This window comes from Molothrus aeneus, chromosome 4, assembly GCF_037042795.1.
Source record: "Molothrus aeneus isolate 106 chromosome 4, BPBGC_Maene_1.0, whole genome shotgun sequence".
In the NCBI taxonomy this organism is placed as follows: Eukaryota; Metazoa; Chordata; class Aves; order Passeriformes; family Icteridae; genus Molothrus; species Molothrus aeneus.
Genome location: NC_089649.1, coordinates 21,839,156 through 21,853,811, shown reverse-complemented (window position 1 = coordinate 21,853,811; position 14,656 = coordinate 21,839,156). Strand labels below are relative to the sequence as shown.

The window sequence follows — 14,656 nt, the reverse complement described above, 5'->3', positions numbered from 1 at the left end:
ATAAAACCTCTGTGACCAGCATAGTGGACAACTAGCATAGCAGCGTTCATGGGTACTCCATGAATGGCCCCCACAGCCAATGAGGATAATTCAGGCCCAAAGGTGCTATCATTGTGAGATCCACTCGGATCATGAGACCTATGTAGAGAGAAACCCAATCCCTGAAGCATCTCCAGGTTCACTAACCCAGCCATCCAACTTTGAACCATCAAGTAGCCAGGTCATGAAATAGCTCATACCTCACAACAAAATCCCTGACACCTTCAGCACCCTTCAGGTATCTCTGCACAATCTCAAAAAAGAAAAATCAACAACAATTAACAAATCACCTCAAACCCCTACAGTGAGGGTAAAAAAAAATAAAAATGTATTCTCTGGTCTATACAAGAAAGAGAACTTTCAACTAATAATTGAAAAGATGTTGTCTACCCAAATGACAGACCTCTGAAGTCACACAACAATAAAATCACTGGTAATCTTCACACCACACCATCAATCAGCACCTTACAGCTTCCCCAGGCACAAACAAAATCCTGTGACATGCCTATTTTGCTTTGGAAACAACTTGGTGTTAGAAACAATATTCATTAGAAGGGTGAGTGGTATCAGAGCTACAAAACTGTGCTCCCAATACATTTCTGCTATTAATAGCATACCACTATACATTTACATAAGATTGTGTCTTCCTTCTAATTATTTCCTAAGGTAGACTTCAAACTATGAAATCAAAGGACTTTTTTTGTCTAGAATTTTGTCAGCCTTATGGCCTATGAAGCCAAATTTTGTTTGGCCTGTGGAGCACTGGAAATTTTACTTTAAGGAAAACTTTATGCTCACAGACTGCAAAGAAACAGCAGAACTGAAGTCCAAGCATTCTCTGAAACACTTATAGTCTTTCTTTTTCTTCAACATCTGACTAATTTTAGCAAAACATTCAATTATTGGAACAGTTTTACCTGTCTGACTGCTGTTCCACCTACAGGGGACAAGCACAGACTGGTTTCCCATGGCAGTGGGTGATTCTCTGTGTTCCTAAGGTGCAAATGTTAACTGAAACTCCTCTGGCACCTGGGACATCATACTCTCCCACCTCCTTAACTCCTGGGCAGTTGCCGTTCACACTGCTGGATTATCTTCTCTGTACTTCCCAGTTTTAGGGAACTCTGAGTCTTCAATGCCTCTTTATCCTATGGCTTTTATTTCTGGCTCCCCCAATACTTTTGGGGAGAGATAATAGCTTTGCTTCTTTGGAACTTAGTGCATCTCAGAACCCTTCATCAAGACAGCACAAAGCTGACATCCTCATGATTGTTTCTTTCCACCAGCTTCTCTACCAGTATGAAGTTTCTAAGCTTTCTTTAAGCTGTTCTGGAACATAACAATCAAAAATTCTCTGCCTGGCTTTCCCTCTCACCTGCCTACTCGGTATCTCTGATGGAAAAAAAAATAAATTTCACATTATGCAAGAGCATAGGCATAGATTTTCAGAGCACTACAGAATCAAGTGTAGTTTAAGTAATCTCTTTAAAACTCTCTCCTTCGTGAATATCTTAAAAAAAAAAGGCTATTTTGAACATTTGACTCCTATTAATACTAGAATATGCTAATAGGATTTGGCAGTGAAACACCTACCAACATACTAAAAATAAGTGTGGAACTACAGAAAGTCCAAAATCATGGGTGGTTTCTATGCAAGTTAAATAATTCATCACTTGGTGAGACAGAAAGTTTTATCAATTGTGAAACACAACCAGTCACTTAGAAAAATGCAGCATTATGACATGCCCACAAAAGCTTAAGCACACATGCTACCAAAAAGGTAACTTTAAAAAGTGTTGGGGCTTCTGTTGTTCCTGTTCATTTTGAGGGGTTTTTTTCCCTTCTAATGCTAGCTAACTCCGAGAAGTAAAACAATGCTGGAATGAAACTGATGTAAAGTTTAAGATGTCTTTACCTTGCCCTCATTAGCAGACTCGCTATTTGCCAGGCAAAGTACAGCAATGACAGTGCATTGCCATCTTGAGGCTTCCTACAGAACTGCACAGCCCAACCAAAATACACCAACTTGTTACCAACCTCAGCATTCAATCAGAAGTGCCAAAGCCATTATAAAACATGAAGCATTAACATCGTATTTTTTTTCTTTATTTTCATGCCAGGGCTTCTATAGTTCCGTTTTGGGACTGAATATACTTCAAAAGAGGGAAAACCCTTACATAGAACAAAGCCAAGCAAACAGAGCTATTTAGCATAATTGATCCTGTCAGAAAGAGAATCAGGTCTACTCATCTCATATTAGCAAGAAAAATCTGAAGCTAAAGCTTAACTAATAATACAGATTTCCCAGATCCTTTGAAATTACTACACAAGTTTAATTCAGCACCAAAGACTGATTCAGCTTAAAAAATTACTCCAGTGTAATACTATGAAAAAAAATTACTCCATAGCATGTAATACTATGAAAACCTAATACACAGTTACACATACAAATGTATCTGTATCATCTAATAACATAGGAGTGCTCATAAAGGAAACAGAATGCTTTCCAGATATAACACATTCTAAGCTTTAGAAATCACCAAAGTTCATTCAAAGGTAGCAGCTATGTGAATTGTCCTTGTAAGAGCTTTTACACAAATCTCTGCAACCCAAACCTACATAATAATCTGGCACCCTGCTCAAATAAAACCTACAGATGTCAAATACATAAACACGCTAGTGCTTCAGCCTTTTTTATCTCTTTTTTAAATTAATTAGGGCTTATGAAAAGATCACTTGGAAAACATGTATATGGGTAATATCAACATATGTCAATATTCCTACCTGAAATAGCATGGGATATGCTTGAATCTACAGTGACATGGGAAGCAGCAAGATTAAACTGTGGGGTGTATATATACATATATGGTATAAATACCTTTAATAAGGGTGTGAGGCAACTGATTTTGTTTGTGAAACTAATTGCATCTATGAGGCTACTTACAAAGGGCTACCAGTTTACTAAAATGGCTAAATTGGTTTTTCTCCTCTTTTCCCAGCAAACTGGCCTGTTCTCAAAACCCACAAACAGCCATTTGAAGCCTGTTGTTTTTACGCCCAAGGTGAATTTTTGTTTTGCTGAGCCACCCAAAGGCCTTTAGGTGAACAAGAAAAAGCCTCTCTGGAAGTTACCTGCTTGGCTTGGAGGCTGCCAGCCCTTGGCAGAACCCAGGGGTGCCACTGGCTTGAGGACTGTGGCAGGTGAGGAGTTGGCAGGAGCAGGTCTCACATCCACGTTGTCCTGGCAGGCAGGGACGCTCCTCACCGGGGCAGGCTGGGCAGCTTCCAGAGAATCACTGTTCAGAAATCAGGGAAGAGTAAATAAATGCCTCTTGCTAGAACAGGAGAACTTGTGAAATGGAGATGTGGAGTGACATTCCCTCACCCCAGGGCAGTAACGCAGCACCCACTAGTCTGTCATCACCAACAATGCTGTGGTACTTACACCCTGAAGCTGCTTTCTAAGAACTGGACATTTGAGAAAGGTCTACCAAAAGTCAATAGAGTCAACTAAAGCCCTTCACAATTTTCATTTTAAAAGAGTTGTAAGTTTCTTTAGTCATTAAACAACATGCGTGATATTTTATATTGCCTCTTTAGAGCACTTTACAGCTGCTTTTATACTTTAAGGGTTGGCAGAACTCTTTTAGCTCTTTAAAACCACATATGATGAAAACTGAACTCAATCACAATCCGCATGGAGTGCAAGTAGCCACTAATTACACTGATAGCAAGAAAATTTTTCATTTCTCACTTGCCTTTGGGCAGTTGAAAATAAATACTTTTTTTAAAACAGTCAAAATAGAGGAGTAATTACTAATGAAGGTCATTTGCAAAAGAAATGTACGTCAAAACCAGGAAATTAACAACATTGTGAAATACAGCCAAATACATACGTGAAATACCATTCCAAAAACATATTTTGCACAATTTAGAAACCCTTGATAACACACTAGAAGCCTTGTATTCTTTCTTCTATTGAAGAAAAACAAATTTTCAGCACATGTGCACCATGTGTATTTTCACCAGGGTCATTGCCAGAATTACAGATTGTGCCAAGTTTGTAAAGTAAAAATCCATGAGCTATTTTTACTTTACAAGTGTTGCACATGCACAGTATTACCTTGCCTGTATGACATGCAACAACTTGAACACACCATGAGGCCAAAACACAGGTTCATAACCTTGATTTTTTTTTTTTTGTCATCTCTAGATTTGCAGGGTAATAATTCATGTGTTTAGAATCTTCTTCCAGGTAAGGGATAAAAAAAGTCATTCCCGGTTTGGAGAATAAATCTGAAAGCTCAGTTTAATGAGTAACAGTCATGGCAACTGCAGGCTCTGGTAACCAGCACTGGTGGATTTGCTGTACGCAGTGTGCACAAGCCCAGAGAAGCGCAAACTGAGACCTTCCATTCCATTTTCTTCAATTGCTGAAAAGATATTTAAAGACATTTGTGTAGCTCAAATGGAGGCATTGAAGGTGCACGTTATACTCCTTTGAGACTCATGTTCCAAGTCTTTATTACAAGCAGATTTTGAGGAAGTGGAGATACAGGGCATAAAAGTGTTAATGCAGACTGAAAGAAAAAAGATAGGTAAGTACCCTCTGATGTGAAGTAGCAGCAGTGGTTGAAAACGACAAGGTAGTTTAGGATTGGCTTCCACAATGAAAAAAGTGCATGTCTGCAATTTCATTGTTACAGAAACATCCTTCTGTACTGTTGAATATATTTGACATGTAACCCATCGAACCCAATCCAGGCCAGAGCCCCACTGCAACTTTAAGAATTCCTTGTTAGCACTGTTGATGCTAAAAAAAGAAAGTTTCCTCCTTCTCCATCCAAGAGGCTCATTACTGCTTGTCAAATGACTTTTCAAGTCTAGCACCTCTTCACTGCCTTTGTCTGGAATATATAAGTCATAAATAATACAAATCAGCAGTCAGAAATAAAGAAATTCTGCTGACTCGGCAGCCATCTTTTACAAGCAGAGGCTACTCAACAAGGAAAAATGGATTTCAGACAAGCAGAAAAGGTTCCCTCCAGTAAGAAGATGGCAAGGAAGCATACTCTGAGGGACGCCCACAAGGCTCACTGCAATGCTGATTGGAAACTCTACTGTTGCTATTTTTGTGGTCAAATTCTATGGCTTCTGAATGACGTGGCATGGCAGTTCCTGAAGCAACAGAATGTTGGAGACACTCAGGGTTTCATTTAGAAATAAGGTGAAACCCTAATGATCCCAAACTAAAAGACAATTATAAACTCAGGTATAAGCTACCTCTGATGGTTTTTTATCACCTCTGGAAGTTTACATGCCAGGAGCCTCAAGCAAGAAGCTTCCTAAGGGAAAAGCTTGAAGCCATCACTCCGACAGAGAGGATGTTACTGGCCTCAGGGCAAAACTTCTGAAAGGTCTTGGACACCCTTTGTATTGCATGTCTGATTCTTCAAAGCAAAAATTGAATAAACTCAAGCCACCACCTCAGTCTGTTAATTTAACAGGTAGGCTGCTACTGCAGCTTGGCAAGTCTCCACTGTGCGATAGTGCCCACCCATGGCTGGCTAAATAAAACAATGTACCATTTCTCTGGAATTACAGCCTCCAATCAGTCAGCTGTGAGTGCACATGCAGTGTTCTCTGCAGAAAGACAGATCCATCTTTGTCTCGCTTTCAAAGATGCACTGCACCCTCAGCAGTGTCTCTCTCATAAGAGGTTCAACCTTTTAAACTGAACTTGAAATTCATGCTGCAAAATTAACTCCTCAACACTTAACTTCATGTTTTTCTATACTGAGAAACACTCAAACTCTAGTTATTGTTATCCAGCTTTACAAATACCGTGATGGATCTTTCCAGAAGCACACATTTTCTACAAGTGCTGTACAATGCCCACAATTAGCTCCACCAGTATTTTGCAACTCGCGAGGCTGGACAATGATGACCCAAGTCTCACTTTCTAGAAAATACAGGATTTGAAGAGAAAAAAAAAATATATACTGAAATTTAAGAAAATAAATACATTATGGAAGAGAGCTCCCACCTGCTTTTCAGTGTTGCCACTGGGAAGCTGAGGGAGGAATGATAAACCTAATGTATTTACCAAGCTCTGTGTGAGCACTTTCTCAGACTTCCCAGCTGACACTCACAGGTCAGCTTCAGGTCAAGAACATTTCAATGTCAGAACACTTGTAATGACACACCTACCTTCTGCATCTAGCATTAACATTTCAACTATGTTCCATAACTCTTAAACTCCTCCTTCTCCACCTGATGAATACTTACAGCAAAAATCAAAGTTTTCCAAGCTAAAAATTAATGCAAACACGAGGCTCATCCCTGCAAACTAACATTTCCTGCAAGCTGTGAATGCCCTGCTGTCAACCTTTGGGCAAGGGGTTTTAACACTGCAAGAACTAAGGAATAGTGAAACATGAGTCTGTCAGACTTGGTCTTGTGTCCTGAAAACCCATGAGAAGTTAGATTAATAAGCTATGGGAAGATTAATCAAAATAATTCTGGAAGTGTGTTGCAAGAGAAACAGATTGCAAAAACAGCCCAAGAAAAATGTCTGGCAAAGAAGCAAGCCAAAGACACCTCTCTATTTTTCACATATGCTAGCTTATACTTAACAGACACGCCTGAAATTCCATGGAGAACAGCTCCTACCACACAGTGCAGCCTTATTTTATCAAAGTAAGTGTGTGTATGGAAACAAACAAATTTCTGGGGAGCCAGTCAGGAGGTTTGAGGGGGACACACAAGGCTCCAGTGCCAGCGCAAACTTTATAACTGAGAGCTCACAAAAGGCTCCTCAGACTTATCCTGTCTCCTGGTCAACAAAAGCACCATGGAAACTGGGGGAAAAAACCTAGAAAAAGCAAGTAGTAATTTCTCTTCCTGTGAGGGAGGAAGTGGGTCCAAGTCACACTTGAGATAAGCACTAGTTTTTCAGAGACCAGGCTGAATGCATTTCAGAGGCATTTTAAGAAATTTGCACTGGAAAAATCCTTCTGAATGTATTTAGAGGTTTTGATGCTTCTTCCTCCCTCAAAAACCCCAAACCCACAAAAAAAACCCACAAAAAACCAACCTAACAAAACCAAAACCAAGCAAAACCCCAATAAACCAAAAACACCCCAAAAAGCCAACCAACCAATCGAACACCAAGAAAACAAACAAACAAAAAGAGAGAAGAAAAACACATAGTCTGGAACTAGAGATGCCTAAACCTCCCTCCATCCTTCCATGGCAACTCTTATACAATGCTGTCCAGAATTTCTTCACACAAACTTTAAAGAAGCTAATAATGCAGATGATGTTATCAGCCAAAGGAGGACCTACTAAGTAACTGAAAAGGATTGAGCTTGCTGTCATGTAACTTCTAAGAGCACTAAGGTGATAATAAGGACCAAGTCACTTGGACTTTCTCAACCAGGTTCAAGGGATTTGGCTGGACCTTCTCCTCATGCAAGCCCAAGATATTGGCTATTCATCTGTAAAAATAAGTAGTTGAGCCCAGAGCTCAGTCTGGTACACAGGTATTTTACCAATAGTTCTGTGGCTATAAATGATGGTTTAAGTGTCTTGTTAAACTAACTTGCTCTGTTGTCTAGAACAACTGTGGGAGTAAGGCACAAGTCCTCTGTGGTGTGAGGAAATCTGCTGACAGGACAGGTCAGGTAGTATCTAAGGGACAGCTTGTAAATCCTTTCTCCAGATAGCCAGGAATTCCGTGACCTGGATCTCAGGTCTCAGTTGTTTGTCATACAAATCATGTGCTACATTTTGTCCAGTATCAAAATACACAATAGCTGAAAAGATATATATAGGAAACCAGAAAAAGGCAGGTATGAGAATGACAACAAAACTCCATGAACAAGGGAAATACAGATGGCTTTTTGTAAGGGTTTTCTGGTGTAACAACAGAGAAACAAAAGCCAAGAAGCACTGAGTGCTGACCTTATCCCTACGACAAGCCTAGTGTTTATATTTCATCTTAACCTAACAGTGCTCCAGTATCTTGCTAGAGAGAAGAAAAACAAAATAAAGAAAGAGCAGAGAAAACCCTCTGGGTGGAGGTATTTCTGTATCAAATTACAGGGAGGGAGTATGTAACCCCTCTGTAAGCAGTGCTCTATACACAGAAATAACTCAAAGCACCTTTCAGAGTATGTATTCTGTCAGAGTTAACACCAGTGCTCATCTCACAAGGTGAGATTACCATTTTTTAAAGGAATTGAATGTAGCATAGTATCAGGAAGATAAACAAAAAGCCATGCCAAAAACAAAAGGGCTGTCAACACCAGTTCTTGCTAGTGTTTCCCAAAATTTCCCAGGGTTTCTGCCTTGAGATTTAATTTTAAGGCAGAGCTCCAATTCTTGGTCATGCAAGACATTAAATACATCATTTCCTGTGCTGCATATGTGTCGTTTGTTAGAAAACACGCAAGCCCCATAAACTCAAGGCCGTCCCTTTTGCCATTAGGATGAAACAGTTAGCTTAGTGCAAGACTGCACAGCTGTTACACACCCCCAAAAAAAGCCCATTACAGAGGAGTCTGGTGGGGAAGAAAATGTGTGGATGCTCACCACCACTTCAGGCCAGTTAGTAAGTCAGAAAAAGGTCAAGCACTCTGGCAGCACATGCAGTACAGAGTAGTTTAAGACAGCCAGCTTTTTGGAGCAGAGACAGTGAAGTGAGAGGGATAAAGTGAAATATATCTGGAGGGAAATATATCTGGAGGAACCTTACTGCAGAAGACAATCAACACCCTGCTTTTGTTATAGCTATAACCTTCCTGAGTTTGTCCCCAGAGATAATGCAAAGGAGCCTAAGCTACCTTGGTAAAATTTTTTTTATCTTTCTCAACTTTTCATTAAAGTTACGAAAGATATAAAAGAGCCAGAAAACTCCAAAGCAGTTTATTACTTGGCTTTCTTGGTTGAGCCAAACAGACCTAGTTCTATTTGAACCAGTTAGTCTACTGCATTCTGTTGTACACTTTTCTCTTTAGTTATGGGATGTAAGATTTCAGCTTTCCTTTCTTATCAACTATTTTATTGTGGAATGAAGTGAGCTGCCATTTAAAACAACTTTTCAGCATTACATTCATTTACATACCACAGTATGTCACTAGATGGATTTAATGCAAAGACATTTTAATACCTAGTTTCATACTCAATGGGTACATTTCTCTCAAATCTATTTTTTTTTCTGACATAATTGACTAGTTTTGCTTGATCTTTGCTGAAATTCAGTAACAATATGTAGTTGCTGACACTACATTTATCTTCTTTTCTTACATGTTTCTCAAGCCATACAGCAAAGGCTGTGGTCCTTTATTCAACAGGACAAGACAGCACAAAGCCTCATTTCTTCAGCTCCATCTACTGGTAACCTCTCCTTCCTTACCAATGCAGCACCTCAGGACTAAGGATGTTAATAAGGAAACCAGAAATCATTACTTCATTTGTTCTATGCTGTCTTCAGGACAACATTGGCTGTTTCTATAAAAATCCTTTTTAAAATGCAGTTTAATGCAGAGTGTTCTGAGACTAAATGTACTGCTATATCACGTGTCCCAGATTTTAGGTCATATCCTGTTTGAGATGTCCCTAACAGCCTGAAAATCATCTTCTTCCTTTATCATCTTATGCCAGCGCCTTGTAGCAGCAACCTGAGTAACTAGGATAACCTGGCTATTACAATGGCTTAAGAGATTCACAAGTTTAAAGGTTACCTTTAAAATGCCCTAAAAATCCATGGATGCTTATTTCAAGCCATTCAACCTCAATCTTGATATATATCCAACACTGATTTGGTCTTTTGGGCAGGCTTACATGGTCTCTGTACTCCCACTGTACCTTCTGGCTCCCTGGGACATCTCTCTCCAGCTCTGTCAGTTGGCAGAGAAAAACAGATTAAGCCCCTCCAAAACTGGACTTCAGCTGTGGAAGAAGGAAACCAGTTCTCCAGTGTTTCCTGCCTTTTCCAACACACAGCTCCATGTACTTGTACGGGACAGCAACTGAATGGAGACACTCTGGGAATCCCAACACTGAATGCACCTCCAAAAATAAATCTTCAACACCAGGAGAGCTTTCCCCATACAGTGAGCAAACAATGGACAAACAGAAAGCCAGTTACAGATTCAGGAAGGAGAAAGTTTCCATTAATGTAATAACCTATCTTCACTTGCCATAAACAATGCACATTAGTGAGTGAAGGAAAAAAGAAAAGAGAAGCCAGAGAATTTGTTTTCACTGTACTAAAGTATTACCAAACAAACACCACAGCTAAAGAATAAAGTCTTGCTGATGGCATGGCCTGGGCTTCACCTGTAGTGCTCAGACAGGTATCAGAACTCCTCAAGAGGTTTTCTCTACAATGTGTACATAAAAGGTTTTCTAGTAATCATTCAGTGGCAAAAATAAAATTGGTATTTTAAGTTGTATTATATCACCACAATTCTGCCAATGTTCCCTTTTTATCTTTTTTAAGTGGATATACTACAAGTTAGAAATATTGATACAAATAAAGTGGGTTTGTGTCTTATAAACTACTATTTCCCCTCCCTGAGGTTAGGGCTACTTTAACCTTCTCTAGAGACTGAGGTCACCTTGGAAGCCATGAAACAGAAGAAAAAGAACTAATACTTGTTACTCAACACAAGTTTCTACATCAAGTGGATCTCAGCTCTACTTATAGTTGGATCTTATCTCTAGAAGGGTCTAACTCTTGTGAAAATATAAACAGGTACAAGAAAACCCCCAGATTATTTCTTCCTTAGCACAACTTAATACACATTGCCCTGTAAAATAACCAAGCAGACTCCTGCCTGTGCAGATGAAGTCATAAAAGCAGCTTTCTGCTGAAGCAAGCATTAACATTGCTGTGGTCAGGAAAGGAGAACAAACAGTCCTGTGCACTGAACAGAATCAGCACTGGAACAAAGAGCCTAGATGGCAAATAATTTTTAAAACAGTCATTTGCTGGCCTGCATGCCAGTTATTTGATTTTATACATTCAAAGTGAGCCTTAGAAAAATAACCTTACATGACGCTCAGTTGCTCAAGGAGCTGTGGCAAATAATTCACCCACACAGAAGTTTCAAGCCAGGATCTCTTGTTTCTTCTCTGGCTGCCTCTGTAGGGTGACACTGCCTCCCTCAGAGGCTCCTGACACAACATAAGTACCACCATGCATATTAGAGGGCACCTGAAGCCAGTGAGGGAAGGAAACATCTGCTTTAGTATGGTGGACTTGCACAAACACCATCAGCAGGTCCAGAGTGCACACATTAATCCAGGTGTGCAAAGAGATGAAACCAGCCGGGTTTGGAGCTGGTAACCTCAGGTCAAAGACCACGACAGGCACAAGCATGCAGACAACAGAAATGTGCTCTGAAGGAGTAGCCAGCTCCCTGTGAGTCCTAAGTGCCAACCACACACCACACCTGGACAATACCTCTTGCTCTTTGGCAACTCCAGAGCACTTGTGGACTTCCTGGAGGGCGCGCTGGCCGGCAGGGGAGGCTTTGCGACAGGCGTGATGAGCAGCGCATCCAGCAGCGAGCGGTAGGCACTAGGCTCGTGGAGTCTAGCAAATGTGTGAAAAGACCCCACAAACAAATGAGGTGACCACACGAAGTCCAGGATGGCTGGGACCACAGACAGCCCAAAAGCCTTTATGAAAAGCCTATCTGGAGAAACTGAACCCAGGAAAACTGATGCAGGAATTATGTCCAAACAGGCAGACCACAACGTGGAAGTTGCACAATTTAGGGGAGGCATAAAAAAAAACCCACTAAGGTGTGAGAAGCATGTTCTTCATATATTTTTACCATTAATAAAGTAAAATTTAAAAAAATGAGAAAATGTTTTCATCTTTTTTAGTTTTCTGATTTTGTGTATGCTTTCTAATGTACATAATTTATTAGCACTCTAGAACATCCATGCAATTTAGAAATACAAAAATATGGGTATTATTGGCCATTAAAAAGTATTTTACCATTATGAATGGATGATCGAAAAACTTGTCAAAATGTTTGCTCTAAGCAAGCCTTTATAACAAGCAATGCAGTAAAGATTTAGATGGAACTCGGCAAGCTATTGTTTTCAAGCATCAAAAAGTTTCTCAAAGTTACAGATTATTCTTTGTCACTCACGTAACACAAATGTTATTTACAGTTAATTTACTAACTGAACTGTAAAACAGGTATCATGAGGAACAGAATGGTGGATTTACTCACCAAGGTTCAGAGCAGCTAAGCTATATATAGGGCATGGGAGCTTTGGGCATAGTCTAATGACTTGCCCAGTGTTGTGACAGAGCCGATTGATTTCACAACTCTGCCAGGGACCAATTATTCTTGTGTGAACTGGAACCTCCTTAAACCAAACCTATAAAACATTCCTTTTGAAGTTGATGTCTACCTGGCCCGGACAGCAATAGCAGCAGACACTGCAGCAGCAGCCATGCTCTTAATTTTTGATCTCTGCTCGAAAGGAGAAAGAGCTGGAGGAGGAGAGGGTCCAAGGATCGGCAGATTTCCCAAAGGATCTTCCAGCATTACTTTTGCAGCACAGAAGCTTTGAGTCAATGCAGGAGAAAACAGAGAAAGTAGGAAAGATTGACAGAGATACAGTACAACACCAGACCACATTAACCACTGGAGAGTTATGGAAGTTTCCAGCTCACAGAGATATCAGGCAATGTGTGAGCGACTTGAATACTAATACAGAGGACAGCAATTTTGATTTCACCCACAAATAAAACTATTCCCTCATCAAGTAAGCATTTAGCATCTGTCAGGCTTTAAATTCCTCATCATAGACTCTGTCTCGCATGCCTGGGTCACTCCCACTGAACCAAGGCCCAGAATTCTCCACATGGATCCCTGTAAGTCTCAATGGTGTGGACAGAATTAGCCATGAAGATCATTTACCTTGTCCTCTTTTTCATAATAAACAGTAAACATAGAAAACTGGAATAATTAGTGATATAACTTCTGCAGGTCCGCCCTTACCAAATTCCAATTCCTTACCAATACCACCCTTTTCATTTTGTCTACTTATTTTACAGGTCCACCCTTACCAAATACCAATTTCTTATCAATACCACCCTTTTCATTTTGTCTACTTATTTTACAGGTGGAAATGGATTTGAACAGAAAAAAAAAAAGGCGAAAAACCCAGACTGGGTCCAAAATAACTCCAACAATTTCTAACCTCTAACTTGGGTTCTTATTTTAAAATTTCAAGATTATCCACCGAATTGCTGTGTATTTTTTTAAATAACTACAAATATGGACAGAACACTCTAAATGCCTACAGAACTAAATACCATTTCCCAGATTTAAATGCAAAACCAGTGCCTGAATACCTTGCTTACATTTAGCAGCCTGCTGTAGATATACCTTAAAATATTTACCTTGTATGACTTACAGATGATTTAGACTGAAAGCTTGAGATTTTATTGAAAGAATTTGTTTCACAAGTAGGCAGAGATGCTTCATGCCTGCCCAAAAGCAGCAAGAGAAGAGAAGTCATTAATCAAGCACTTATTACACCTTTGGCAATACTAACTAAAGCTCAGGAGTAAATATAAATTTTTTTTCCTAAAGCTATCCTTACCCATAAGCAAACAAAACGGGTATGTTTTTCAGGTATCCTGTGTGTTAATTACTGAGGGAAGCACTTTCTCTCCCTATTGGTAAAGACTTATATTCTGAATGTCCCATCACTACACAAGTTAAAGCCTATATTCTCCTCCAAAAACTTTGGGCTACTGGGCAATTTAAAAACACACATTTTGTAGAAAGGGTGACTGTATTCTCCTCATGTCACCAACTTCTGCCAACAAAATCCAACTGAATCTCCTACCCATGACTGCTTTTCCTCCTCCATCAAAAGGCTGCTTCAATTTTTAAATTATTTGTAGAACTTTTGCCTAAAAGCTACTTGAATTTCTAATTACTACATAAATTGCCACAGCACTATGAGGGTCAGGAAACCTTTAAGCTGCTCCATCAGGACAGCATCATCATCAAAAAAAAGAATCAGGTGAAACTGTATGGCTTTAAACCAAAAGAGGAGAGACTTAGATTAGGTATTAGGAGGGAATTCTTTACATGAGGATGGTGAGGCACTAGAAAACGTTGCTCAGAAAAGCTGTGGATGCTCCAACCCCAGAAATCCCCAACCCCACCTCCAGGTTGGATGGGGCCCCAAGCAATCTGATCGAGTGGGATGTGTCCCTGCCCATGGCAGGAGCATTCAATTAAATGATCCTTAAGGTCCCTTGCAAACTAAACCACTCTGTGATTCAATGTGTGTAAAATTACAGTTTCTGACTGCACCTTTCTACCACAGCTGGCTCAGATGTACCTGGCAGGGGCAGGAGGCAGCCCAAGGGCCGTTCCCACATGAAGGGCTGGAGAAGGCAGCCCCCCGGCTGGGTCAGCAGGCAGGGGGAACTCGGTGGTCTGTGTGGCCACAGCACACATCTTGGGGACAGCAGGTGCTTCATCTGCCGGCAAAGAGCTTGCTGCATCTGGAGCAGGCATGGTTATCTTCCTAGTTGATGTTAATTTCATGAGTAATTATAATG

The 14,656-nt window shown here is 40.2% G+C and overlaps 1 protein-coding gene across 3 annotated transcripts in view; it reads right to left on the bottom strand.

Moving 5' to 3' along the window:
- Positions 1-14,656, bottom strand: part of PDLIM5 (PDZ and LIM domain 5) — a 127,016-nt gene that overhangs the window by 25,206 nt on the left and 87,154 nt on the right. For all 3 annotated transcript variants that reach the window (XM_066548059.1, XM_066548060.1, XM_066548061.1), the window contains one exon: positions 3,172-3,335. In XM_066548059.1, the coding sequence (XP_066404156.1) occupies positions 3,172-3,335 (164 nt within the window). The remainder of the gene's footprint in view (positions 1-3,171; positions 3,336-14,656) is intronic.